Source organism: Dermacentor variabilis, chromosome 1 (genome assembly GCF_050947875.1).
Source record: "Dermacentor variabilis isolate Ectoservices chromosome 1, ASM5094787v1, whole genome shotgun sequence".
Lineage (NCBI taxonomy): Eukaryota > Metazoa > Arthropoda > Arachnida > Ixodida > Ixodidae > Dermacentor > Dermacentor variabilis.
The window spans coordinates 74,943,727-74,971,550 of NC_134568.1; the positions used below are offsets into that span (position 1 = coordinate 74,943,727).

A 27,824-nucleotide genomic window follows, 5' to 3' on the forward strand; every position below is an offset into this window, starting at 1 on the left:
CCTATTGGAAAGCCACATTCTTGAGGCAATCGGCTTGGAAGCCCAGCAAGTACGCTGTTGAAGAGAAGCGGCGATAAGACGCTGCCTTGTGGACACCTCACTTGACAGTGCGAAATTTACTTGTTGCTCCTCCAACGCGCACTTTCATTTTGCGCTCCGATAGAAAATGGGCCACAAAACGAAGCAAATGACGCGAAATTCCCGCAGTCATAAGTGCCAAAACAATCGCCCTATGTGGTACCGAATCAAATGCTTGCTGTGTGTCTAGGGATAGCATATATGCAGAGTACTTCTTTACTCGAGCAAATTCAAGCGATGATACTAGGTCTGCAATGCTGTCAAGGGCTGAAAGATGGCGACGAAAGTCGCTCATGACATCCGAAACGAAATTCAGTGCCTGTAATCTGTTATCAAGACGAAACAGTACCATTCGTTCCATCAGCTTGATAACATTAGATGTTAGTGATATTGGCCGGTATGACTTGAGGTGTTTTGCAGGACGCCGCGCTTTAAAGCAGGTATCACCACAGATGATTTCCATTCGTTGGGGATCTGACTCATTCGCCATACACCATTATATTTGTCCAAGAGAAGCTGATAAGCTTGGTACACGACACCGTCTTCGCCTGGGGGCAGTGCGGCGTTTAGAAAGGCTAAGCGCATAGCTTACCTCCTCGAGAGTAAAATCTGCCTCATCCATCTCGCAAGCAGGACCATAGAAAAAGTTATGGTACCGTGACTTGTCAGAGAATTAAGGTCGCCGTTTGTGCTGTCTCCTGACATAGCAGATACGAAAAGCAAATGCTTCCGCGAGAATTTTCGGCGACCGGCCAGTCGTTATGCACAAAGCAGTAGTTGGATTCGTGAAGATCTCAGGAGTCCAGAGAGCCTTCAGTATGCGCTATAAACTTCCGAAACCGCTTGCCGTATGCAGCGAACTACAAAGTGCGGCCCAGCTCTTTCGACGAAGTTGTTTTGTGTGCCGCCGTATAACTGCATCTAGGCGGTTATATACCGTCCAATCGGAGCTTCGTTTAGAGCCCTGCGCCCTCTTGTAAGCGCGGCGTCGACAAGAGCGTACACTCAAGAGCTTAAGATCAGGGTTTGGTTTATCTATGCGCCGCAGTCGTCGTACCGTAGCTTGTTGCAGACACTCACTCACCAGTTTGAACAGCTTGTCGTATGATGGCGCCTTTGAAATCAGCTGACGGAACTTGTCCCAATTTGTCGCAGCGTAGCCAGAAGTATGGCGGCTAGGAGCATTTTCTAGAACCAACCAAATCGATACGTGATCTGAGTCCCATGGGTCAGCTTCACATGATCAGGCCAGGCGCACATCTCTCGTTGATATTGCAAGGTCGATGGAGGCTTGTTCCTTTCCTCTGCCAACAAATGTAGGTGCGCCGTCGTTGAGGGTTTATAGATCATGCCTAACAATAAGTTCATTGATCTCCACGCCACGATTGTCTTGTGGACGAGAACACCAGCGAGGATGGTGAGCATTGAAGTCTCCGCTCAGCACAAATGATGGGCCGCAACGAGAGTCTATGCACTCCAGTAATAAGGAGTCTGAAAACCGCGTCAGTCGATAATATATGCTTGCCACAGCCGTGGCTGTATCTCTGAGACTTACAGCAACAGCCGCACATTCAAGATCGCCGTCGCAGATGTTATCTATGTCAATAACTGCGAAATGTAGATCAGCTCGTACGTACAACGATGCTTTTGAATTGGACAAGCGGCTGTAGCCTGAACAGATGTTGATAGTGCTGCAAGTGCTACTGCGCTGTGTGGTGACGGTATACGGTGACAGTATTTGACTATGATTGTATGTCTATGCTCCTTTCTTTCTTTATCTCTACTTTGCTATCACTTTACCTCTCCCTCCCATCTCTCCCCAGCGTAGAGTAGCAAACCGGATCTACCTATCTGGTTAACCTCCCTGCATTTCCCCTTTCTTTTGTCTCTCTCTGAAGCATTTCGTGGATGCGTGACGTCCGTGCAGTGGAAAGTACCGTATGCCGGCAATGTGCGTCGAGTGTTGCTGTCGACACCTACGAAGCCTGGAAGTCTGAATTCTTCTTTTCTTACATTGGTTTCTTGAAGCGCTATAACATCTGGCGGGGTGTACATTGGGAGGAGCCGAAGGACTAGATCAGCATGCCGCGGTCGTAGGGACCCGACATCTATTGCAGCACAAATGGACGACGCTTTCGACAAGTGTTCATATTTCTTCTAGTGAAGGCCGTCGAGAACTGGAACGAGAGCCTCGAGAAGTTGCTCTGCCGCTAAAGCTGCTGGTGTATGACGACCGGCAATCAGGGACCTAATGATGTTGACGAGCATCTTAAGAAAGTTAATAACCTGAACATTGTCGTTGACGGAGACCGTTTTGGGTACCCTATTGACAGTGTTTTCTGCTGTGGACGGGGCCTTGGCAAAAGCTGGTTCGGACGCTTTCGGAGGCGTGATCTCGGTAGAGACAAGTTCTGATGCTTTCGATGGAAGCGCCGGCCATGATGTCGCTGAGAGACAGAAGTTCCGCCTCCCTCCTTCCCTCCGATGCACGGTGTCTGCGTCGGGGCTCTCGGCGAGACTATAGGACATTTCTACAAAGACGGATGGCCGTTAGGCCATCCCACCACCTCGGGTTTCCTGATAGGCCACTACTTCGCTTCCATTTCTACAACCCTCTATCTTTCTCCCTCCTACCCTTTCTCTCTTTTAACCCCATCCTCTCCACCCTGCTGGCGCTGAGCCGTGCTCCCGCATGGGTTGCAGAAAATAGCGCTAGCCTTTTCTCCTTCCCCACATGAACCCCCCTCCCCCCCCCCCCCCCCCCCCCGCTATTCTTCGAACGCGCGGGTACATATTCAGCTGTAGCATTTGCAGCCGCTGGATGGGCGCTATAGCTACAGGTTTTCGCTCCTGGTGCCTTATTTTTAGCTTTCTTTCTCAGAGCTTATAGATTTTCCTTCAATGTGGGACAGTCTTTGTCTGTTGCCAAGTGTTCACCTTCACAGTTAGGGCAGCGAGATATGGGACTGTCGCAAGAATTTATGTCGTGATTTTTGCCACATTTGGCACAGACTACAAAAATATTGCAGTTAACCCTGTACATGACCAATTTTTAGACATTTACGGCACTGTAAAGGCCTTGGTACAAGAGGTCGAACTGGATATTGCACCAGTCAAGCCTTTATGTGGCTAGACACCTTTTCACAGTCAAAAAGTATCTTCGCACGTTTTGACGAGCTGAGCCTTCGAGCGCTGATGATTTTGCATGGTGGCGTGCAAATCATCATGCTTTTCAAAACGTTGTCTTTAAGATCTAGGTCAACATCAGATATGACACCAGCTGTTACACTCGGACTCTGTGGTATATAAGCCCGCGTGTTGACACCACAGAGTTGAGACAGGCCAAGTAGAGTTTGCACCGTCTTCTCATCTGTTGTTTCTACGGCAACGATACTTGTCCAAGGGTTCTCTCGAACCTCTTTAATAAGACCAGAGGCCAGTTTGAAGAAAAAGTCATGAAGTTTCTGTTTGGAGATGTCATTCAAGCTTACCACGACGTTGACAGGCACGAAGGCTACTGTCGTGGTCACGATGCTGTTGTATATGATGGTCGCTTCACTTCAGAACGACGTCGAGGACTTCCGTCTTGAACGCCGATGTTTAGCAGGTATGAAGATATCCGAGCCATCCTACCTTGCATCAGACTCGGAATCACCAGCTTCTGATGCCACTAAAGTGTTGAGACGCTTCCTTGCAGCGGGAGGTCCGTCCCTACCGCCAGACGGTTCCACCACCAACTCCTCCATCGCAAGCTTTGCAGGGAGAGTCTCCCAGCAAAGCAGAGGTCCTGAGGGCGAGTACAAACAGCACTGGGTGTTGCTGATGCACGATGAAGCACAAAATTAGAAAAAACTTCAGCATCAGAAGAAACCACCAACCGAATGCAAGAAGTTCATGGCCGTTCCCCCCGGACAAAGTACTAGCGAAGGCAACCAGTCAGTGGCAAGGAGCACTTACGAACGAAAAGCTTTGTCCATTCTGCCCGAGGGCCGTTCTCAAAAAAGGTCTTACGCTAGAATTGTTCGTAAAAAAAAATTCTAGCTAATCCTGCTACTGTACAAAGTACAAGCGAAGGTAACCAGTCAGTGGCAAGGAGCACTTAAAAAAGAAAAACTTTGTCAATTTGGTCCAGGGCCCATTGTTAAAGAAGCTCTTACGCTAGAATTATTCGCGAGAGGAAATTTCAGCCAATCCTGATATTGGACATATCATTAGCGAAGGCAGTCGGGCGGCGGCAAGGAGCAGTTACGAACGAAAAGGTGGTCGAATTCTGCCATAGGCCGTATTTCTTTAGTACGTGGCTCTAACCAAACATTAAAAACAATGCGATACATGGTCGGCGAAGGTGACCAATGGTTTGTTGTTAGCAGTCATCCCGAGTTACTAAGAATATTATGAAGCGAAGCTTTCTCGTCCTACTTCGTCGGAGTGTCAGGTCATTGGTTTCTGGCCGGTTAGGCACGCGAACGAGGGTGCAGTTAGCCCGGAATGCTGACCCACAACGTAGGGCCGGTGAACGCGCCTCTGTTCTGCGTGGTGAAATAATCAGTCTCGACGTAAAGCTTGTACAGATAACGTCGGTTGATAGGCATCTCTAAAGCACGCCTACGTAATAATGGAATAGCTCATGACAGTCAACGATATCTCCGCTTCTGATTAATTTTTTTTATGTTGTGCTAGCCCCAATTGGACCATTGGGCAAGTGCCACTAAAATATGTGCTACTGGGTATGTGCCCATTCTTGGCCGATCCTCCAGAATGGGTGTGTGGCAGTGCGACACAAGAAGTATAGAAGCCTTAAATGTATTTAGATATTTGTCGCTCTAATCGGTGAATGGCACCTATATCCTGCACCATTATTTCCTCGACCACCATCATACATCGCCTTCATCCTCGTGACATCACTGCGTCGACGTCTCACACTGTACAGGTCTGAAGTGGCGTTGGCATTCCGGCATAACTTGTGAACCGCATGGCGCATAAATATAAGCATTAGATGATATTACGCGTTGCATAGGACGAAAATCAACGCGGCTTTACGCAGGGCCGTTAGTTGTGTAGACTTTAAATAACCGTTCCAGCAAATCGTCGCTCCACATCGATTCCAACTTGAGCAACAAATTCTAGTTGTCGTTGTGGCTCCGTTAGGTTTTGCTACTAACAATAGGTTCAGAAATTGAACAGCATGACGTTCCTTTGTCGAAAATTCAAGATTTTAATTTTAGGGCGTGAGTTGGATTTGAAATGTTGTAGAGCGTGTTCAGAAGCACCGGATGTAGTTGTTCTCACGATGTATCTTTCACGTGGTTCTTTTTCCCAAAGTTCTGAAGAAATCCATCGATTTTGTTTTTCTTTTTTTATTTTGTTGAGTTACGTCACCCACTTTCCCGCAGGTGAACAGCGCTTTTAATTTTGTTTCTAATGAAACCGGGACGAAAATTGCAAAGAGAAAGGTCTCGCAACAAGAAGAAAGGTGTGCGTAGGAAGGATTCCTACCTTACGTTCTCTCGTCTACAAATACGAGTAATTTCCCTTATGCTGTCCGACGTCTCATTCTTTGTTGGCTTCTTGTGATATGACTAATAAAAATCGGGTCCCTCGGTTTCCTTTCTTCACACACACACGTATATATATATATATATATATATATATATATATATACTGCATGCAGCTGCTTATCTATAGCCTTGTTTCGGGTTCCGCAAGATGTTATCAGTTAACTCATTTCCGTGTAGGGCGAGCTTTTATGTGTGCACAAGTGTGTGACGATAGCGGCAGGACGGCGACGATGGCACGACAATAGCATGAATTGATTGGTTAATTCGGGTTTAATGGCGCAAAGGCGACTAAGGCCAAGCTGCGCCAGCATAAATTATTTATTGTACTCCGGCATTGAAACTTTACAACCTCGAGTGTGGGCCAGCTGTCTCAATGCGCTATCGCTCACGCGTGAGAAGCGCGGTAAGGTTGCCGTTTTCTTGCGCCATGCGTTCGTCTGTCATCTGATGTGCAGGGCATTGAACTGTTGCGGTGGGGAAACCTGGTTCAAATCCCAGCGTCTGACCAAATATCTTTATCGAAGAGGCCATAAACGAGGCGAGACAGGAACCTACCTGCCGCAAGGCTCCGAGGAAAAGGGCAAAGAGCGCTTCGCATTAAAGAAACGCGCCACAAAGCGCTTTAATCTCAGCAGGACGCTCCCTTTACTTCTGTCGCAGGTTATCAAACACGAGTTCTCACTGTGCTAATCGAGGCTACTCGCGTCTCTCGCGCGCCAGGCAGCGGCAACCTGCGCGCCCTTTGGCGGCCGGCGTCGTGTCAGAGGCGCCCCTCCCGGCATTCGCGGTCTCGCGCGCCCGCACGCGCGTGGCTTCCTTCCGCCTCCCACTTCCACCCGCGTCGACAGCGGCTTCCTTCCGCGTGCCCGAGAAGAGCTGCTGCATGCGTGAGACCCGTCACGTCTACTGCTAAACGTACGTCCCTCCTCTCCCCACCCCCCCTCGTCCTCCACTTTTCGTCACCCGTACCCTCTCGCTTTCTCCGTTCTGACCCTCTATAACCGCGTGGCGACTGGATCACGGCAGTGTTCAGAAATGGGCGAGATCTGCGCCTTGCAATCGTACCCGTGATGCATTTTATGGTTGCAATTATCAGCTTGCTAATTGCACACTGGCATGTAGCCACTGCCCACTTTCATGCGTACCGATTGGTTGGCACGGCGAGTACAGAAATGGAGAAATAAAAAAAAAAAGATATAAAAGAAGCATCAATATGCACGTATCTTTTGCAGGTCCTTACGTATCTTTAACCACAAGGACAAGAAGCACTTGCACTAGTACGCCAACGTTAGCGCCACGATCAGCAACAACAGAAAATATGGAGTTCTCGCACCGACTCCTGCATAATGTAGCGTCTATTCATAACATTTTTACCTGTATCTTGTGTACAGTTGTGCACCATTTGGAACCTTCGATATTTAATCCCTTGTTTTCCTCGTATTTATTTACGCTGTGCGTATTCGCATTGCGTATATCCTTGATAAAGTTGTAACAACGCCGTGCTGTTGCGCGCAATGCACCATGTATTACAGTATAAAGGGTAGCTATGCAGTATCCCATCGCGTAGAAACACGCACCCTACATAACAACTGCTGGCTAATCATGGGGCGTCACTCCCACTCTCCATTTACAATCTTTTAACTTTTGTTATTCGGTAGTGTCGTCATATACATTAAGCCACTTAGAGATGTCATATTAGGACCATGTTTTCGGCTTAGCGAATAAAGTGCCTCATTGATACAGAGGATTGGCATGGTCGTGTACACGGCGTAAAGTGGTCCTCGGAGTACGTAGCCAGAACATGTCTCTACTCATCCGATAAGGCGAGCGGAGAAAAGCAGTTCCTTGGTTGATGCATCGCATTCATTCCCGATTTAGCTGCTGTTTCTGGTGTTCAAACAAAGCTGTTTGTGTGGTCCTTGCATATGACTTTGCTAGTAGTACGTAATACGAGTAGCTATAATCGACAGGTAAGTGACGAAGTAAGTCTACGAGAGCAATCCTATAGAGCATGCCGTATTTTTCCTGTGGAGCATACTGCTCTTTGATAATAAATGAAGTATGCGTCCTGGCGGCTGTCTCTTTTCTCTGCTTTTCTTAGTTTTTATCTTTGGAGTAGCGCAGGTATCTTGTATCTCAACCTCTCCGCATTACAATGCAGTTGCAACAGAGTATAACAGGCAGCTAGCGGTGGCGACAGGTGTAAAGGTAGTACGCAGATGTAAAAAAGAAAAGGCAAATGAAAAGATAAAAGAAAAGACAGAGAGAAAAAAAAAGACAAACGAGCCATCAAGGCGACGACAAAAGACGGGTCAAGCGAAGCCGGACGACGTCAGCGCCAATAGTCGTAGCTGCGAAGATCAGTGAACTGGCTGTCAGAAGGGCTTCGGGTAGAAGGCAGTCGTGCTTCGGCCAAACGCTGCGAGCAGCAGCAGCGGCGGTGGCGGCGGCGGCCCGAGGCGATTGCGTAAAGATCCGTGCACAGGCGCATTTGAATGACCGCGCTGGGCGGCACAAAGCCCCGTTACCTGGTTCGGACTTGTCCGTGTCACGGTCGTCCGTGCAACTCAGCCGCCAGTGGGCGACGCACACGCGGTCGCGTAACACTACCCCGCGCTTGGCCTCAATCGACCTCGATAGGAGAAAGGGAAGGCCGCCGCCGATGACGACGACGATGGAGAGGGGGAAACGAGGAGCCGGCGACCGCTCTCTTCCGCACTCCTGCTATCGCATTACAGAAGGATATGCATGCGGCGGGAATTCCCGCGCAAGGGCGCCGTAAGTGGTTATAGAAAAGCAGACAGGTCACTTCATTGTGAAAGTCGCGCAGCGCCCAGCTCACACAAGAACATGGACATAGTTATTCCTACGTTATACAGGTCATTCCGTTCTAGAGACGTTCTTTGGGATGAGAGAAGCATGCATATAGTTTGAACATGGCGTTCTAAATATACAGCGTAACATTGATTAACCTTCTGATGTCGCTCAGCACAAGTAGCTTTTCATTAAAAAAAAAATTGCTGATCCACCGCACATGTTGGAATCTTTGCAAAGTGATGCGAAGGTTTGGGAAAGGAGCTGATTAATATTGCTATACGATTAAATGCGATGCGGAAAATTGGATTTATTTTCCTCGTACGCTCCAAAAATGTTGTACCTGAGTCCGTGGAGCCGAATTCACAAAGCTTTTCTGTCGTAAGTGCTCTTTGCCATCGGCTGGCCGCCTTGGCCAAATGATATGTCAAGAATCACGATTGGCTGGCATTTTAAATGCGCAAGCAGTTCTATGCATACCAAACAAGGAAACCCATGTGCCCGTCGTATAAGACTTCTGCCTTCGAGATAGGACCAGCAGCAGCGAGCGAATTGTCCTTCGTGCTGCCTCTCGTTTCAACGCGAACTCAGCGGTGAGAACACAGCGCACGCGAAGCTACCAGCACTTGGCTCACTCTGTCTCCATCGCAGATCGCTTTCAACATAGGGCCCGCGCGGCATGCAGGCGCCATACGCAGTCGCTGCCGGAGCACGCTTGATCACGGTTGGTAATGGTTCGACGCGGATGGATAAGGCGCTAAAGAGAGACAACAGCTTATAATTATCGGAAAGTCATCAGCGCACCATGGGTCTGCCACCTACAATAGTTTGTTTGCGTCATCAATCTACCTTGCGCCGCCGTCCGCAGCAGTTCGTGTCGCCGCGGCGCTGTCGTTTATACTGGTCGGACCAAGTTTCATAACATTGATAGTGATGCCGGGCTGCGTGGAGATGAGCAAGTGGCACAATGCTTACGCATACTTTGAAAACTCCCAGAGGAGTTTCTGTGTTTTCTTCTTTTTTTCTCACGAGGCATTCTAGCGTTAGAGCATTCTGCACATACGGGCCCTGATGCGCACGAAAATTTCTGACACTAGAGTTCGGCCGCGCTAAATTAAAGTTTATTCATGACGTTGTGTTGTCATCTGTTGCAGCTGTCATCATCTCTATTCGCCACAAGAAAGTCGCCCAGAAAAGAATGCTTGATTGACCCCATCAACGATTTCATGTTACACCTTTAGGCTAAGGGTGTTAATCATGGGACAAACAAGCCCCCTTTGTACATCCAAGGAGTGAAAATCCTTAGTGTGTATGCAACATATGTATAATAATACATACGTGTATGTGTATTTCATGCTGCTCTTTCTCGTGGCTGCTGTGGCGACGTGTCTGGACTGGCGCCCTGCGGTGCTCGTAACCTGCGTCCACGCACACACCTTCGCGCGGCGCTTTCCTTTCCGATCCTAACTCGAGCCTCTCAAATTTGTAGCACACGAGGCTCCCTATCTTCTCTCGGTTCGCTTTTTCTACAACTCTCCTCGTCGTGGTTCCTTCGAGTCGTAACACCCAAATGAATTCGGCGCATGTATAGCATGCAGCAATTTATTTTCTTTTCCGTGTAGGACGCTAAAAGGGCGCGCTTGTAGCCACGGAAAATCATCATCATCATCATCATCAGCCTGGTTACGCCCACTGCACGGCAAAGGCCTCTTCCATACTTCTCCAACTACCCCGGTCATGTACTAATCGTGGCCATGTTGTCCCTGCAAACTTCTTAATCTCATCCGCCCACCTAACTTTCTGCCGCCCTCTGCTACGCTTCCCTTCCTTGGAATCCATTCTGTAACTCTTAATGACCATCGGTTATCTTCCCTCCTCATTACGTGTCCTGCCCATGCCCATTTATTTTTCTTGATTTCAACTAAGATATCATTAACTCGCGTTTGTTCCCTCACCCAATCTGCTCTTTTCTTATCCCTTAACGTTAGACCTATCATTCTTCTTTCCATAGCTCGTTGCGTCGTCCTCAATTTAAGTAGAACCCTTTTCGTAAGACTCCAGGTTTCTGCCCCGTACGTGAGTACTGGTAAGACACAGCTCTTATAAACCACGGAGAATAGCAGGGTCTTTATAGTGAAGAAAGAAAGCCCGACGGATTTTTCAGTCGACAGTGTGCTGTTTTCGTTTCTTTTTTTTTTCTCCGTGTACGACATGCGTAATATTGGGGTAATCTGTTAAGCACATGCATGATCTGACGGTGTGGAGAGCTCGCTTGCTTTACGCTCAATGGATGCTTGAAAGTGCGTTCAAATTAATATTTGATAAAGGGAAAATCAGACATCCACCCGTTCGTAGCAATTACTACAAAGGAAACCCATACGGGTTCCGATCGAAAGAAAAACCTCAGATTTGAAGAAAAATTCGTCCTGGTCCGGGACGAATTTCGCTTCAAGTCTGAGGCTTTTCTTTCGAGGAACCCGTATTGGTTTCTTTTGTAGTAATTGCTACGAACGAGTGGATGTCTGATTTGCCCTTTATTAATCACTTCTCTCCACTTTGCGGGTTTCCGCAGAACTACTACGTAAAATTAACATTTGGTTTACATTAACCGTATCGAGAAGTCTTGAGGGCCACTTTTACAGTTTGTACGGAATACGCGTGCCGATTGCAAAAAAACAACAACAAGAAATGGTGTTTTACGTGCCAAAGCCACGATTTGATTATGGGACACGTCGTAGTGGGGGACTCCGGAAATTTGGATCACCTGGGTGTTCTTCAACGTGCGCCTAAATCTAATTACACGGGTGTTTTCGCATTTCGATCGCCCCGCCATCGAAATGCGGCCACCGTGGCCGGGATTCGATCCCGCGACCTCGTGCTTATATAGCAGCCCAACACCACAGCTACTAAGCAACCAGGGCGGGTGCGCCGATTGCATTACCTCAAGTACAACACCGGGATTATAGCGTCTTCTGCTCCTATAGGAGCACTTGAAACCGCACGAAAAATGCTCTCACGAGGGCCCGCGCCGGTCTTCGCGGCAGCGCCTGTGCAGGCTGGCTCAAGCGCTCGCGAGAGTGCACGCCTCATGAGGCCTTGCAAGCAGTTGCAACTGCAGGCGCTCCATGCAGGCCGTCCATTACCGAAGGCGCGTCATTAGTCGCTCATGGCGCTTTAAGATGGCGCAACAGGAACAATCGTGAAGAAGTGAACGAACGCGAGCGAGCCCTCGCAAGGGCACTTTTCGAGTGCCATAGGTAGCCCTACATACAGGGTGTCCCGGCTAACTTTAGCCGGAGTTTAAAAATATGCAAACGCCACGTAGCTGGACAGAACCAAAATAATGTAGTTTGCCGTCGCTTGGAAATAAACTTTTTTTCTTTCATTCCGCCGAATAAGATGATTAGTCTTAATTAATCAATCAACTTCTCAAATCTTATAGTTAGATTAAAAGTATCAATGAGAAAATTGTAGAGTGACACGAAAAACGACAGCTATTTGTCGCTCACTACGTGCTACGTAAGAGTGTTTTTCCGAGCGTGAAAGAAGCCCGCGAACACACGCAAAGTGCCTCGAGCGGCCAGCCACGCGGCAATTTTGCGCGCACTTGCGGGCTTCTTTCATGCTCTGAAAAACAGTTTATGTAGCACGTAGTGAGCAACAGATAGCTGTATCGGCAGTTTTCATGTCGCTCTACAATTTTCTCATGAGCACTTTTCATCTAATTATAATATTTGATAAGTTGATGGATTAATGAAGACTAATTATTTGATTAGGCTGAATTGAAAAAAAAAATTGAGTATCTCCAAGCGACGGCAAACAACATGACCTGTGTTCTGTCCAGCTACGAGGCATTTGCATATTTTTAAACTCTGGCTAAAATTTGCTGGGGCACCCTGTATGTGTATCACTCTTATCACGGTAACCTTTAAGTTAACTTATAATTGCAAGTAATTTATAACATCAAGGTTACTCTATCGCTAAAACACCTTGGTCTTTGTGTTTTTGCTATTTTGCGCCGCGGCTAGAGGTTACATGTGTCGAAGCGTCTATTTTAAAGGTTACTGCAACGCCAAAGGTTTTGTAACCTTCAAATTGTATCTTATAAAAGGAGTCGTACTTGGTGGCTCAGGGAATCTATTGTATTGATTGCAAGTTTATGGATTATTGTGTCGTATTGCTATCCTGATATGATTTTTTTCAGCCGGAACTAACCTGTACGATATTGTGTGCGGCCGGGGGACTGAGGCAAGTTGGACTAAATTAAAATTTTATTGGTACCAGTCGGGATCTTTGGTTTCGCAATGTCAAAAAAAGTTTAAATCTTGCAGAAGCGCATTCTAGAGTCAGACAGCAGCAATTCATTGGTCAGTGATCTATACTGCATACGTGCCATTATAACATAAACCACGCCACAGACCCATTAAATATTGTGAACATACATATGGAGAGTATTGTGGCGAACGATGTTGTGGCATAAGTTATTAATACGGTTCAATTTGCTGGAAAGCCCTCTGCTACCACTGCAGGCATTTTAGGCCGTGGTACAAAACATAGACCTGTAAACCTACACAAAAACTACAATCGGATGCATTATGATCATTGAATATATATATATATATATATATATATATATATATATATTAGTATCCAATAACTCTTTATTTCCTTGTGTATCAATGCTCCCTTTAGTCGCGTTTGTTTCATCTCCTGAAACGCGACACCCACTGACAGCGGGCGTACAGGGAAGGTCGCACGCGGGGGCACGCTGGAGGTCTGTAAAAGCTGTACGACTGACGGAATAAAAACATCGAGCAGGAGGAATAACTATTCTTTAGGGTGAGAAAGATGCTTCGTAGTAAGACTCACTGTACACTGCAACGGCATGTATTACATACGTGTTATTATTAATTTTTTTAGCATATATGAAGGAGTGGTTCCTAAATTGTAGTATATGTCTGATTCATTAGAGAACGGCAGACACGCATCGCTTTTGGCCACTCGCCAACACGCGAGAAAGACGCGCCGGTGTGCATTCACATGACAGTGGGCGGCAGCCGCTACAGTAAGGTCTCGTAGAGCGATGAACATGCACTCACGGTAGAGAGAGAGAGAGAGAGAACAACTTTAGTAAATATGCCTGCAGAGTCGGTTAGGCTCCCTCCACGCAGGGAGGACAAGCTTTTACCGCGACGCGGCCACTACGTCTGTCTCGTGCATTGTGCTCCTCGAGGTCTTGGTTCCTCGCTACTTCCGCGGATCCGAGAGGGCCGCCATCCCCTTCCTAGGGGTGCTCCCCCCTTCTCCTCGGTTTCGCGAGGTCGCTGCCTCTCTAGAGCTGCCGAGACCTGCTGGACGGCCTTTAGTTGTGTATCTTGGTCATAGGTCCTCGTTGCAGCCTCTAGCCGCGGCGGGATCGTCGTCTTCTCACTGGCTTCTCGTGGATTTCTACTACAGTCCCAAAGGATGTGAGCCGCGGTGGCTCTCTCCTTAGCGCACAGTCTACACACGTCACTCGCGTACACGCTCGGACACACGTGCTTAGCTAGCACCGGGGTGAGCAGGGACCCCGTCTGTAATTGCCTGTATAACACTGCCTCCTCCCGGGTAAGCCCCGGGTGAGGTGGCGGCATAGTCTGTCTGTTAAGTCTGTACCACTTCACTATTTCGTTGAAGGTGGTCATCTTGTCCTTGGCACTGCACTCACGGTATGAGGCAACAATGGCGGCCGGCCAAATGAGCAGGAAGAAAACATACAAATACAAACGAACAGCAACATCCTTAAACTATAGAATATTAACATCTTTAAGTATGATTCTGTGACACTTTGACAGAACTGTATCTCGATTATTATTAAATGCGAAGCATTTCTTGACGATCATTTGACACTTTGGCAGTATCTATCTAGCCGCCTACGTCTTGGTGCTCTAATGGTCGTTTCGTTAACTTGGTATGTACAAAAATTCGCATAGTATGACAGAAGTGTTTGAAGAACATGAATAAATGATCGGTTATGACATTAACGTCATGACATGCGTGTCATGTAGGTCACGAAACAGCCGCCTACGTTTTGGTGCTCTCATGGTCGTTTCGTTAACTTGGTAGGCTTCTCGCATACTGCTTCGCGTAACGTCGACTCTGACAGAACAAGGGATCTGCCGGCGTTTTTCTTTTATTTATATTTATATACAGTTCCGCTGGTCATCCGCCTTCACAGAGTGGAATGGCTCTGAATTTTTTGTATCTCTATCAGTCCCCATGCTGGTTATTCTTGAAGCTCAAGTTTATGTTGCACTTTCGTATGGACGCACAGCATTAGACCCCACGCACGGAACTGGTTTTCTTTGCTGATATGGTCAGACTGATATGGATAGTTTACAAATGAATTGCAAACTACCCTTATTGAAAAAAGAATATTAATTACAGTAATTCAGTTTGTAATCACTTGATATTGGGTTTTGCAGTTAGACTGTCTCATTTTTGCGGTGTTGTCTTTCGTACTGGAGGCGAGTGCGAACTGACTGGGGAATTATTTTGCATTCCCTTTTTAATCTTGAATTTTCATTGTTACTGAAATTTCCCAGACAGAAGAGCATACTCCAATTATGAGTGTTTAATTATTTGTTCTGCGGTACTTTGTTTATCTGTCTGTGGTTTATTTATGCCTCTTTCAATACATGTTAATTGCTGTTGTTTGCAGTGCGACTCTAACAAGTAACCATTAGATTGCAAGATTACTATTCTGTCCTTGTAGCCTCCACTACCCAGCAAGGAGATCGGATAATTAGCAAATGACATATTGACAGCAAACATACATGATTGTGCTCGCAACAAGGATGAGACCGTCTTCCCTATCATAGCCTAAAACGTGTGTACACGTATTTGTATTTAAACATATATTGTACATGAACCTTCAACATTTCTGTCTAACTGCACCATTCCTGGTGCTGCTGTAGAAAATTGTGCTGCCACGCAGCGCTGCGCGCAAAGTCTTTTCATTATTTCTTCATGGCTGTAAAGAAAAAGACAGAGACAGGCAAAATGTATTTTTGCTTGCGAAGGGCAAACTTGGGTTACATTGTTTTGCATAAGCAAATAAAGTAATCATGACATTGTTACCAAATGTTTTGTGTCAGCTTCTCTTCTCCCAGCTGCCACTCACATCATTTCCAGAATATGGGTGCTGCCGCCTCATACCTCCATAAATTTCTTTTCGATACAGGCAATGTTGTATGCAGAAATGTCTAGTGATTCCGTAATGTGCAACTTTTTCAGATTTTGTTCTTTCCACTTGTGCGAAATATAATTATTAGGCATCTTACTATAATGTGATGACGGCATCATACTATTTGCAGAAAACTCTCTTTCAACGTGGTCCGCGGCAAAGAAATATGTTACGAGTCGAACCTGTATACAATGCCTTCACCTCTACAAAAGCAGCATACTCTGTATTTCATCACATATTCTGTTCTGCACATTTAATCCTGAAATTACCAAGTATGTGCCAGCTTATTTCACAAGGTACAACTTTTTTGATGCACCGTGCCTTCTATACTAATTGCTGCAAGCTGCCTTGTGTAAATGACCTGCGCTGTAACATAGCAATGCGGCAAAGGTCATTAACACGCTGTGATCCAGACTGTCTTTTGAATAATAAAAATAGAGAACTTGAGACGAAAAGTTGATTTCTATGAACAAGTTTTATAGTTATAGCGACAGAATTCGTTCGATAATCGTTTGTACGAATATTATGAGTATTTGACTTATTAGCATGGAAATAACCAATTGTTGTTAATGGCAGAGCTGGCCAATCAGCACTCCATATCCTGTTGCTGGAAGCATTATGCCGCAGAATAGTTTGAAAAAAAAAAACACAGAAAACACAGATTGATAACATGCCATAAAATGCATTGCTGTTCCAGTTGAGATATTTTTTGCGCAATTTTCCTGTAGGGCGTGCAGAAATAATAACTGAAACAGCAACCCACTTCATTTCAGATTCTGACTTCCTATTTCTCGAAACTGATGCCAGGCACAATTTATGGCTAATTCGCATGCTTTCAGTGCTCACTGCCTTCAATATGCAATGACATGTCCCCTAATGAAAGGAAAAGTAATTGTATTGACTATCGCGCAAATCCTCATGTCTGTCGCCGCTATGAAGCTCTCACAGCAATAACATGTCATTTTATCTTAAGACCTGAATATTTATGAATTTTAGACAATGAGTTATGTCCAAGAATTTCGGGCATAGCCCCTCGGGCCATTATATTGAACATCTTCTTTAACTCATTGCTATAGGCATAGTCTTGCACATCTTCAACCGTGCATCCTACTGCGCATGTCCATGCATTTTTTACATTGCTCCTTCAGCGGTCCATCGAACTTCACTGCAGTGCACCAGCGTGACTAATTGAGCAGCGCTTACAAAAAAGTCGCAGCTTCGCCAGAAAGGCGAAGCACCAATTCCGATATCAAACTAGCACACGTCCATACGAAGTAAGGGTAGCACTTTTATCGGCCGTATCAGCTTGCAAATATTCACCTGCTAACCAAATTAACAAGCCTGTTCTCTGCGCGCACAGTAAACATGAATCGGTCACACTCGATGACCACGGACACTCGTCGTCGAAGTGCTGGCATGAGCAAGCGCGGCAGCAGTATCGAGCGAAGTAATAACCAACATGCTGTCTATCGCTTCAATGCAACCTGAGCACCGATAACACACATTAGGCACAAATGTACGAGCCGTCGACGCATCGCTCCCAAGATACGGCCGAGCGACAGCGCGCAACCGCCACGTACGCACTTGTACCCAGAGTAGAACATCGCCCCTCTCGCCCTCCCTCCCCCCGGTGCCTCGCAACGTTGGGTACTTCGCGCGCGACTGAAGACGACGTGCTTCCTCCCCCGCACTCCTCCCTTTAGCGCGGGAAATTTGAGCCGTGATCGTCGGCTCCCCTCGCATGCTTTCACTCGCACATACAGCGTATAGTGCGCGCGGCGACGGTGTTGTCACCCTTGTATTTCATACGAAACAACATGGCAACGGTGACGGCGACGGTAGAAATGTGCCTGGAATGACCGTATAATTGCTATAGCAATAAAAATGATATTTCAGAAGCTCGACCGAAATTCAACAACTTTCCGCTACCTAAGTCCAAAGGATACTTTTTTTTTCTGATAACATACGCTTTTACGGCATTTAGTCGTAATTTCCCCGCTGATTTATGGCGGCGTTTCAGCCTTGATCAAAGCGCTACCACAACGCAGTGGAGTTACGACTAAGTGCCTCAAACGCCTATATTTTCAGAAGAGAGTATCCCCCAGACGCTGGTAACTGAAAGTTGTTGAAATTAGGCCGATCTTTTGCAATACGATTTTTATACAGTGTTACTCGGTGAAATACGCTAGTGCATTGCGGTGAAGTTTGACGGATGGCTGAACAGTCACTGTCCTAAATTCATGGGTATGCGCGGAAGGATGCGCTGGTGAAGGCTTGCAAGACTGGAGATTACAATACAAAAAGGCTGCGTGTACCTGTACTAAAGATTACTATATAACTTTTAACAGGTGCACAGAACTGTGAGAATATGGCCCTTTATACAACGTTACCGGGCTGAGAGTTTATAATTAATCTAGATGGGCCGCAACGATCGGCCGAATACACCTCAAAACTTCAGAAATAAAATGATTGAATGAATGAACCTTTATTTCAAGAAGGGGGACAGCTCTCGTCCTCTGCTGCGGATTAGGTGGGAAATGCGTCTGGGTTTAGGGGACTGTTGGATCTTCGGTTTTTGCTCTTCCGGCCAATATGAACCCTTGTACTTCTTGCTGGGTGCATGCTCGATTCGGCCACTCACGCATGAGCCGGTCGGCCTTCCGCTACGCTACTCAAAACATGGCACTTCGAGTACCGTATGTCGCGGTTGCTTTCTGTGCTTCAGGGTACAAAAAAAAATTTATTTCGCACACTACATGAACACATTCTTTTTTATCCGACTTATGACTTTACCGGAAAGCTACAAACTTGTGCAAACATGTTCCCAGAAGACTCCTTCATAGCGCAAGAATGATTGTAACAGTCCCATCAAAAGCAAATTTCCATGATGTCGCTTGATCCTGGCTGCCTAACGTAAGCCCTCAAAAATGAAAAAAAAAATGGAAAAAAAATATCGGCTGCTCTTTATGGTATAGGACGACCAGCGCATATTCTGCGCTTATACACTTGTGCGAGGGCAGCACTTGCGGACATATGTTTTTCGCTTTGTGAGTCGCGATGGCGTGGTGAAATTTTGATGCGGCAACTATCGACATACTCATTGTCTCACTGCGCGGAAAATTGTCACAGTGAAACAAAAAAGAAAGCAAGTGATAAAACTTAAATTCTGGGGTTTTACGTGCCAAAAGCACGATCTGATTATGATGCACGCCGTAGTATGGGAGTCCGGATTACTTTTGACCACCTAGGGTTCTTTAACGTGCACCTAAATCTGACTATACGAGCGTTTTTACATCTCGCCGTCGTCGAAATGCGGTCGCCGCGTCCGGAATCGAAAATGCGACGTCGAGATCAGCAGCGCAACGCCATAGCCACTAAGCTACCGCGGGGGAAGTGATCAAAGTGGTCCACGCTAGTTTACTTCGAAGCCAACAATAAATAGATGCTTAGTATTATCATATTAGTTATGCAAAAAATCTCATAGGCCTGCTTGGTGGTCGCAGACATTTATGCATCGTGACCAGCTGGATAGGTAAGCTTGACTTACAGCGCGCAGACAGACAAAAGGACCGAAAGAACAACGAAGACAAGCGCTGACTTCCAACTGAATTTTTATTTCGAACAAAAAGCATATATGCACCAAGAGACCAAGACAAAAATGCTCCCTCCAAAAGAAAAATTAAAACCCTTAGCAGCCTCCTGAAGACGAACGAGAGTGCATGTGCGATCTCAAGAAAGCAAATTCTTTATCTGTTAACGTAATTTACGGCTTAATAACCAAAGTACCCTACAATGATCGCTCTGCTTCTTCAATGATAAGTCTAGTGTTTTCATTAGGATGTCTAGGCAAGATACTGAGCTTTTAAAAGAACAGAATATAGCCGCATTCTGCGCCATGAACACCTCGAAACCCCTCTCGCCCTTTGCGCACTGTAATGCTATGTTCTTGCAGTCTAACATTTAGACATCTACCTATTTGCCCTATATACGACAGGCCGGTCTGACTTATATGTTCTTTCTTTCGTATTAAGGAGGCGGGTATGGTTCGTTTGAATTTTGAATGCGAACTCATGCTGGCTTCGTGTTTTGGAGGAGGTGTTTTTGCCTTGAGGTCTTGGGTATACATGCTTGTTATTCTAAATAAAAATTCAGTTGGAAGTCAGCGCTCGTTTTCGTCGTTCTTTCGGTTCTTTTGCCTATGTACGCGCTGTAAGTCAAGTTTGAAATGGAATACCAACTAGTCCGTACTCGAACCCTGCTTCAGAATACACAAGAGAGGGAGCTTGAAATCTACGTGATTCAGTTGGAATAAGGGTAAACGTTTACAGTTTAGAGGTGTTATTGTGGTCGCAATGTTACCTAACAACATCAAAATAGTAGACGAAGTAGACGACTATACGAATTAGTAGACGACTATACGAAGTAAGGATATTAGTTTTGTCGGCCGCATAAGTTTGTAAACATTCGCTTACTAACTAAATTAACAAGCATTGTGTCACGCGCGTACAAGCAAACATGAACACATCTCACTCGATGACAGCGCACACCTGGAGTCAAAATGCTGGAGCGAGAAAGCGCGGTAGCAGAAGCGAGCGAATTGTCCTTCGTGCTGCCTCTCGTTTCAACGCGAACTAAGCGGCGAGAACACAGCGCACATGAAGCTATCAGCATAGAGCTCGGCGTACTCTGTCCCCATCGCAGATCGCTTTCAATATACGGCAGGCGCTACCGCGCCATGCGCAACCTGTAATGTTCATGTGATTGCTGTGGCAATGAAAAGAACAAAATATCCCATTTACAGGGGCAGAACAGTTCCCATTGACAAGGGCAAGAACCTTGTGAAGCTGCTAACCAGCAGGTTTTAGTTCTTGTCTCAGCATTCATGTTGTAAACGAAGAAATGCCAAATAAAGATTGATTGATTGATTGATTGATTGATCTAACTGGTCATCCTAAATAGTGATCCTAAACATTAGTGGTTAAAAACAGAATCGTCAAGTGAACCAGCAAACATTTGCACAAAACTGCGACAAATTACCATTATGCCGGAAACTCAAGAAGGACAGTATAGGGAAACACTATATCTATGCAGACTGACAGACAATTTTTTTTTAGTATTCTGTTCTAGACCATCTTATTCTGAGGGAGATTCATCAGTAATGAAAAGGAAAACGAAGTCCAAACGTCCCCCTTTTTTAAATTTCGAGCCCGATACGCGTCACCGGTTACGTCAATGTGACGCCATAGTTCCCCACCAATGTTGACAGGCTGTGTCGTTGTTTACCTTCTAATGCAATATAATCTTTCTTTTTCTTTTTTGATCCGGAACAGTGACATAGAGCTCAAAAAATGCTGGCAATCTCTATAATGTCACAGAGGAGAAGTAGCCGCGTGCCACCTGCTGGCAACAACATCTCCTTAAATACAGTTAATAATTACATAATAACATATTGTCAGGGGGGCGTAGATAGGAAGTTTAAAAATGGCGTCGGCACTCGCTTTTTTTTTTAATTTGCCTCTTTTCTAGCATATTAGCAGCTGCGAGAGGCGTAATCTACCACTCTAATAGCATTAACTTAACGCTTCTATTTAGTGTACACCTCTTGCCACACCAGTGTAGCGGCAGCAGTTCACAAGGCCCCTCCTCGTACTTTTCTGTCTGCGGCAGGGCTGTTCAGCCTGCTCGTGGGCCTGACATACTTCTTCGAGCGGGAGCGGGTGTTCAAGACCTACCTGGGATTCCAGCCCGTCGTCGTGCTCTTCAAGCCGGAAGCGGTTGAGGTGAGTGCGGCGCCCTTGCTTTGCGATGACAATTGTCGAGCGCAATGGCTTCCGTTAAGCGTTCCGCATATTTGAAATGATGTACGAGACTTCTCGCGCCTGGGCCGAAGGAGCAATCTCATTCACCTGCGCAATCAATGCATTAGGTGGTACGAGACACCACTGTTTACGAATCAACATGCACAAGGCGCGTCAACTGAGCTAGGGCACGGAACGGTCGCTTCCTCCACTATAGAGAAACACTTTCACTTGCACGGTGTGTGTTTCATATAGCCGAGCTTGTTTCCACGTGGCATTTAACCTCATCTTGATTTTATGCCGGTTTTGCCAGGACACACGCTCGGAATTCCTTAATTGATATTGAATTATTTATTTATATTTATGAATAGACAAAATGAGATAATTAATTCATTTGCTTTCTATTGTTTTACGACGTAGGCATACATTTGAAGATCACTCGATGTAGTAGTTAGACTAGTAATTATACAAATTAGTATAAATCTTTAACCAAAAGAGCGGCGCGATTGATACCAATGGAAGACTGTAAGCGCGCCGTCGAGGATCTCGTAGCCCTTTCAAGAAACGTGACAGATTGACGCTGCTAATTTTTTACAGCGTAATCAATTCCGGCCAATTTCACACAGAAAAGCAAAACTCAACATCCCAAGAGCGCCACTGTGACTCCCACAGAAGACGCCCTTGAGTGACGTTATGGACTGTGCCTCAAAGGTGGGGGCCAGCATCACGCGAACGTCCTTATAAAGCGGCGATCACCCGTCGCTTCAAGGTCGCCCGACGGTGAGGCGCAAGCAGTCACGCCACTCACAGGCGTCTACTATAGGCGTCGCGGTTGCGCTCTCGGGCTGTTCAGGTTCGTTTTTCTCTGTGAAATTGGCCAGAATTGATTACGCTGTAAAAATTAGCAGCGTCAATTTGTTGCATTTCTCGAAAGGGTAACGAGTTCCTCGGATGGCGCGCTTACAGTCTTCCATCGGGATCGATGGCATCGCTCTTTTAAAAGTTAATACGTCTCATTTGCGTAATTACCTCTCCAGTTACTACATCGAGTCATTTTTTACGCGTTGGACTCTCGTAAAAGCAATACAAAGGAAATAGTTTAATTATCCCATCTTCCCTACGTTTAGGCGATTTCAAGCGCATTTCCTGAAACAAACGCTTTACGTAGCGGGGGATAAACAAGGACCAAAAGGAAAGTGAGAAAATAGAGAGAGAGAGAGAGAGAGAGAGAGAGAGAGAGAGAGAGATGGGATTCATTTAGCACTGTATCCACGCCACTCTTGTTTAAGTTCTTCTATATGGTGTGCTACGTATGTGAAATTCAGATGTGTCAACTTGTCTAAACCGTTACACTTGCCAACTTCGCTGGTTATTTAGAGGCTGATCGACTGGACAACAGCCAGGTGTAGGATCGCTATAGGAGCGTGCCTCAGTGTTGGCGACGATAGATACTTCCCAATGAGAAGATGAACGCCGAGTGCTCCCCATAGGTATACAAGTATCTATGGTCATGGATCTATATATTGCAGAGTGAGCACAGTGCCCCACAACATATAAATATACTAAATTCATGCGTGGCTGTACTAGTTTTGTACGGAGTCTGAGCTTCAGCAGATGCTGAAATATTTCGCTTGACGCGTGCCTGCCTCAATATTTCTTGCGCGGGATGGAGTTAGTCACTGTCAAAATCTATTTAGGAGAGCAGAGCGGGTGTAATACTGTCTTAATACGCTTTTTAGACGTGAGCACATGCCGGTGTTTACGAACCGCGCAAAAATATAATGCAAGGTGGCAAAATTGAGCTCAAGCTCGCAACCTTCAAACCTGTGTTGCTGTGCGCTGCTGCTCGCATCAACTTGCACAGCTTCTGTGACGCTGTGTGCAGTTGACCCAAGCCATTCGATGAACGAAAAAATAAAAGCCGGTTTGCGTAGCCGGAAAGCAGGGCAGTGTGCTTCGTGTTACAAGGGCTCCGATGGTGGGATAACGCTGTAAATGCCGGCGGCGGCCGCCGCCCTGCTTCATGCCAGCTTGCACGACCTTACCCGACCATGGCCCCGAATGATTATGCATTGGAACGTGTTCGAAAAAAAAAAATGGGTCGACTCGAACCACTACGCGGCGGTGAGTGGTCGAATCGCTCAGATAGTGCAGTTATTGTAAGCTGTGTTCGGACAATACCGAGTGAAATAGTGTACCGGCTGAAAGCCCTTACTGCACTAACATGAAAACTATTGAAGCGAACAACTATTCGGCGCGAGATTTCAAGGTCGTCGGGCATACTTGGCTAGCAGTAGCGAACGACGCGATGTCGATGTTACCGGTGACCATGGAACACTTCTTACGGCTAAGAATATGGTGGTAGCTAAATATAGGTACTGCAGAATAATTTCTGCCGCGTGGAAAAAGGTTGTAAGGAGCTTGCATGAGGGCAGGTCTATTCGCGTTTCATGGTCACTCAAACACTCGTGTATTGATATATGCAATGTTTACCATACTTTTTCTTTTTTTTGATGTGTTTGAGCGGGGGTGGGGGGGGGGGGCACAGCATTGGCAGTTCGAACACCAACTGCTCACACGTTCCGGGACGTAAGACAGAACGGAGGCTCTGAAGAGTTGCTTTCAAGTTGCAAAGCACGACGAATTTATGTGCTCACTTACCGGTGACACACTAGTTTACAGCGGCACAGAGGGCTGTAAGCACTGTCGCTGCGCATTTCGTTGTGTGTGACACGTTGAAGTTAATTGTGACCTGTTTTCCTGGGACGGCAACCACACCTGCAGAGGCTTGTTGGCATAGTCTAGTCATCGGTGTATATAGAGCATGCGGTCTTCGTACGTGTGGTGCAACGAGAGCAGCGCCATCTTTCTTCAGAGCCAGTGACGAGTGATCAGCCTTATTCGAAATGCCGGGAATAGACATGTGCACTTGAAACTGTCGAAGGCACCATAGAGGAAATGTAGATTTCACCTCTAGTGTACAATTTGGTGGTGTATATTTCTGACGAAGGAGGGTATCAGTCGCGAAAATGTAGCTCGATGCGGGCCGGGAATCCTAGTGATGGCTAAATATGCGTGTAACACGGCGAATGTGCGCCGTGATAAGGCCGACAGTCACGCGCGTTGGACACCTTAACAGGCTGAAAAAAAAAAGAAAGAAAACGAGGCTCGTGCGCATATGAGCGTGCCTCAGTCAGACAAAAAACGTCCGAGCACAAAGGGAACACGAATCTTCAGCTTACGGTTCGTCAACAAACTCTGGCAACGGTGAAGAACCGGTGTATACATAACATCAGTATCCGTTTTCCTGCCGAGGATTCCAGAAATTGAGCAACGTTCATCGCTCGAGTCGCCAGCGTCGAAGCGTGGAGGAAAATAAAATTTAAGAAGAAACGGCTCATACAAATGAAAAAACACAAATGTATGCTAGGAAGAGAGCGTAGAAGCTTCGCAATCGCACATGCCGGCGCCAATGTGGGTCAGCCTGGAAACACATTTGCCAAACCGGTGATAGCCATCGCTGCTGCTGCATTGCGCGGCACGTACCGCTGGGTCGAAAAGGCGCGCTTTCACGGCGCCCGCGTCCCGCTCGCGGAGATGGTCGATGCAATCGGCCGATATACTTCGGCAGATTACAGTTTCGACACTTTCACGAAGAGGTTGTTTGAGCGGAAAAAACTGACCCCTGCGAGAAAGAATCTCTCTCTTTCGTTTCTTTCTTCTTTTTTTTTTTACTGAGACTTGCGTAACGCGCTACATATGACGGGGGGATGTAGCATCTGGTTACTTTGAACGAGGAAATTGGGTAGAAATGCTGTCGAGTAGGCGCTACGGGTGACATTGCGAGCTGTTTCAGTGATGTGTATAGTGAAGATTTTCTTTCTTTCTTCTTTTTTTTTACCTTGAAGCACCACCGCGTAGCGGGTAATTGTACAGTCAGTTCGCATCATGAAACTGGGTAACATTTACCTTAATTTCAGCATATTTCGCTATGCAATGGTATGCCGCTTGTAATACGGTTTTGTTCGCAAGGCTTTTTCTTTTTTCTTGTAATGTTTCTGTTGCTTATGCATGCACTACCGTGCTTTTGAGTTTCTTCGCATATTCTTTTTGTAAATATTTTTTCTAGAGAATCTGCTTTTGTTTCGTGCGTATACAACTGAAAGTCGCTTTGTTTTGCCTCTTACTTTATGCTGTCGCTTTTCATGGTTACGTATGCTTGTTTCTCGATGTAGGTTCGTCATTGCGGCCTGAGGTGCTAATCTGCACATTTTCAAATTCCGCCATATTGTCAGTTCTGATTGGCTCACAGGGCTGCTACGGCCTCTCTTATTGGCTCAAAAGGCCAGCGTGGTGGAATTTGACAGAGTCCAGGAATAATGCCCCTGGATTATGATTCTCGTTGCCAATATTGGGATATTACATTAAAGTAAGCTGACTAAAAATATACTATCGCTCCACCAATAGTCTATTTTCCACCTACGCTATCACCCCGTATATAGGTCGTAGACGGAGGGCAATTGTGAAAGGAACAGAATCGAGCAAAAGGCGCTAGTGTCCAGCAAGTAGCAACCTAGTGGCAAACAAGCTTTCAACACGTGTGAACACATGCTGGTGTCAAGCAAGCAAACAAACACTATGGAGATCTAAAACTATGCCGACCACCAAAGATTTATCCGCTGCCACAAGCGCGCGCAGTAAAAGAAGGCACCTATGGAGGAAATGTCAAGTTCTCCCATTGAATGTCGTGCAGCTCCTTTAGCCCAGCTTCACGAGATAAACGGCGCTGAGAGACAGTACCCAACTTCGCAAATATTTTCATTCGCAAGAACTGTTTGTAACGTTGGTTGACCGCCTTCCCTAATACGTTCGACTATTAAGATTTGCCAGCGCCCGTTGTTATATGAAATTCTGGGCCCGTATTCACGAGAAGAAAAAAAAAAGGGAGAAGGGAGGTATGTTAATCAGAAAAGAAATCTGTTTTGCTACCCTACGATGGGAGGGTATAGATATGTGATAGAGGAATAGAGGAAGGATAGACGCGGTGAATGTACGCGGTGGACGGCACCGCACAATCGAAGACGTTCACACAGGCCGATCACCTTCAAGAAGCACAGAAGTGCTTTCACTGCCTTGTGAGTTGCCTTATGGGCGATAAAAGTGCGTAGTTACGCTAGAAATGTTCGTAAGTGAAGCTGATAGCAGTCGTGATGTCAGACGTATTATCGAAGGCGACCGGCCAATGGCAAAAAAGACTTACAAACGACAAGTTCTGTGATTTCGGCCCAGGTAGCACAGAAGCTTTAAAGGAACACCAAACGGTCACCTAAACAACAAGTGTAGCTCCACACTCGTAGCTTACTCTCTCTGAACTTTCCCTGCCTTTGCTTTGACGGATAAAGAGAGAAGATTGCTTAATGAAAATAAGGGGGGGGGGGGGATAAAAGGGGGCCAAGCTGTTTTTACCTGTTTCCTTTAATGTCGAGTCGTGAAAAAGCACTGCCGATGACGTCCATGCGATGAGTTTCGTAGTATTTTCGATGTTATGGTTCCTTAATTGTACGCGGTGAAGGTTAAAAAATTTAAATTAATTATGGGATTTTTACGTGCCAAAACCACTATTCGATTATGGGGCTCGCTGTAGTGGAAGACCCGGAATAATTTGGACGACCAGGGGTTCTTTAGCGTGCACCAAAATCTAACTACACGGGCGTTTTCACCACCATCGAAATGCGGCTGCCGTGGCCGGGATTCGATCCCGCTGCCTCGGGCTCAGCAGCCCGACACCATAGCCGCTAAGCAACCACGGCGCGTTGCGGGTTGCGGTGAAGGTCATGCAGAAGCTATTACGTCTAGTTTGGGTTCCTTTCTAACGCAACGCAATGGAGTATTATTATAAAAGATTGAACTATAGGTTTAGCCGGATGTGTAACTTGGAGAACTTCGAATCGCCGTCGCCGTTTGTTTTATACACTGCTCATCGTTGTCCTTCATTCCATGCCTCCATTCTCGGTAAACCCACACAATTCTCATTCCAGAAGTGGGCTAACTTGGCTTAACATTTTCTATCAGGGTGACTTAATAGCTTGATCCTCTACTTAAACAGCGGCAACCATATCCAACCAATAGACGTTCCAGTAGGAAAACTCAAGAATCTTCGTAAGAATAGCCATGATGCTTTGCTGTCATCCCCGGCAGGCAGAGGCAGCTTCGATGCGGTCAAATAAGTCGTAACTTGTCGCTTCGTCGGGGCACGTCGCAAATACCCATGAATGTTTTTTGTCCGCTAAGTGGCAACCAGATTATCCTGTAACCTACCCGCTCCAGTCCAAATTGCTCACCCGTCGGCTT

The 27,824-nt window shown here is 46.3% G+C and overlaps 1 protein-coding gene across 1 annotated transcript in view; it reads left to right on the forward strand.

Annotated features, from left to right (window-relative positions):
• LOC142579661 (cytochrome P450 4V2-like) overlaps window positions 1-27,824 on the forward strand; it is a 175,604-nt gene that overhangs the window by 27,670 nt on the left and 120,110 nt on the right. Inside the window, exon 2 of the mRNA XM_075690091.1 lies at window positions 21,343-21,455. Within this exon, the coding sequence (XP_075546206.1) occupies window positions 21,343-21,455 (113 nt within the window). The remainder of the gene's footprint in view (window positions 1-21,342; window positions 21,456-27,824) is intronic.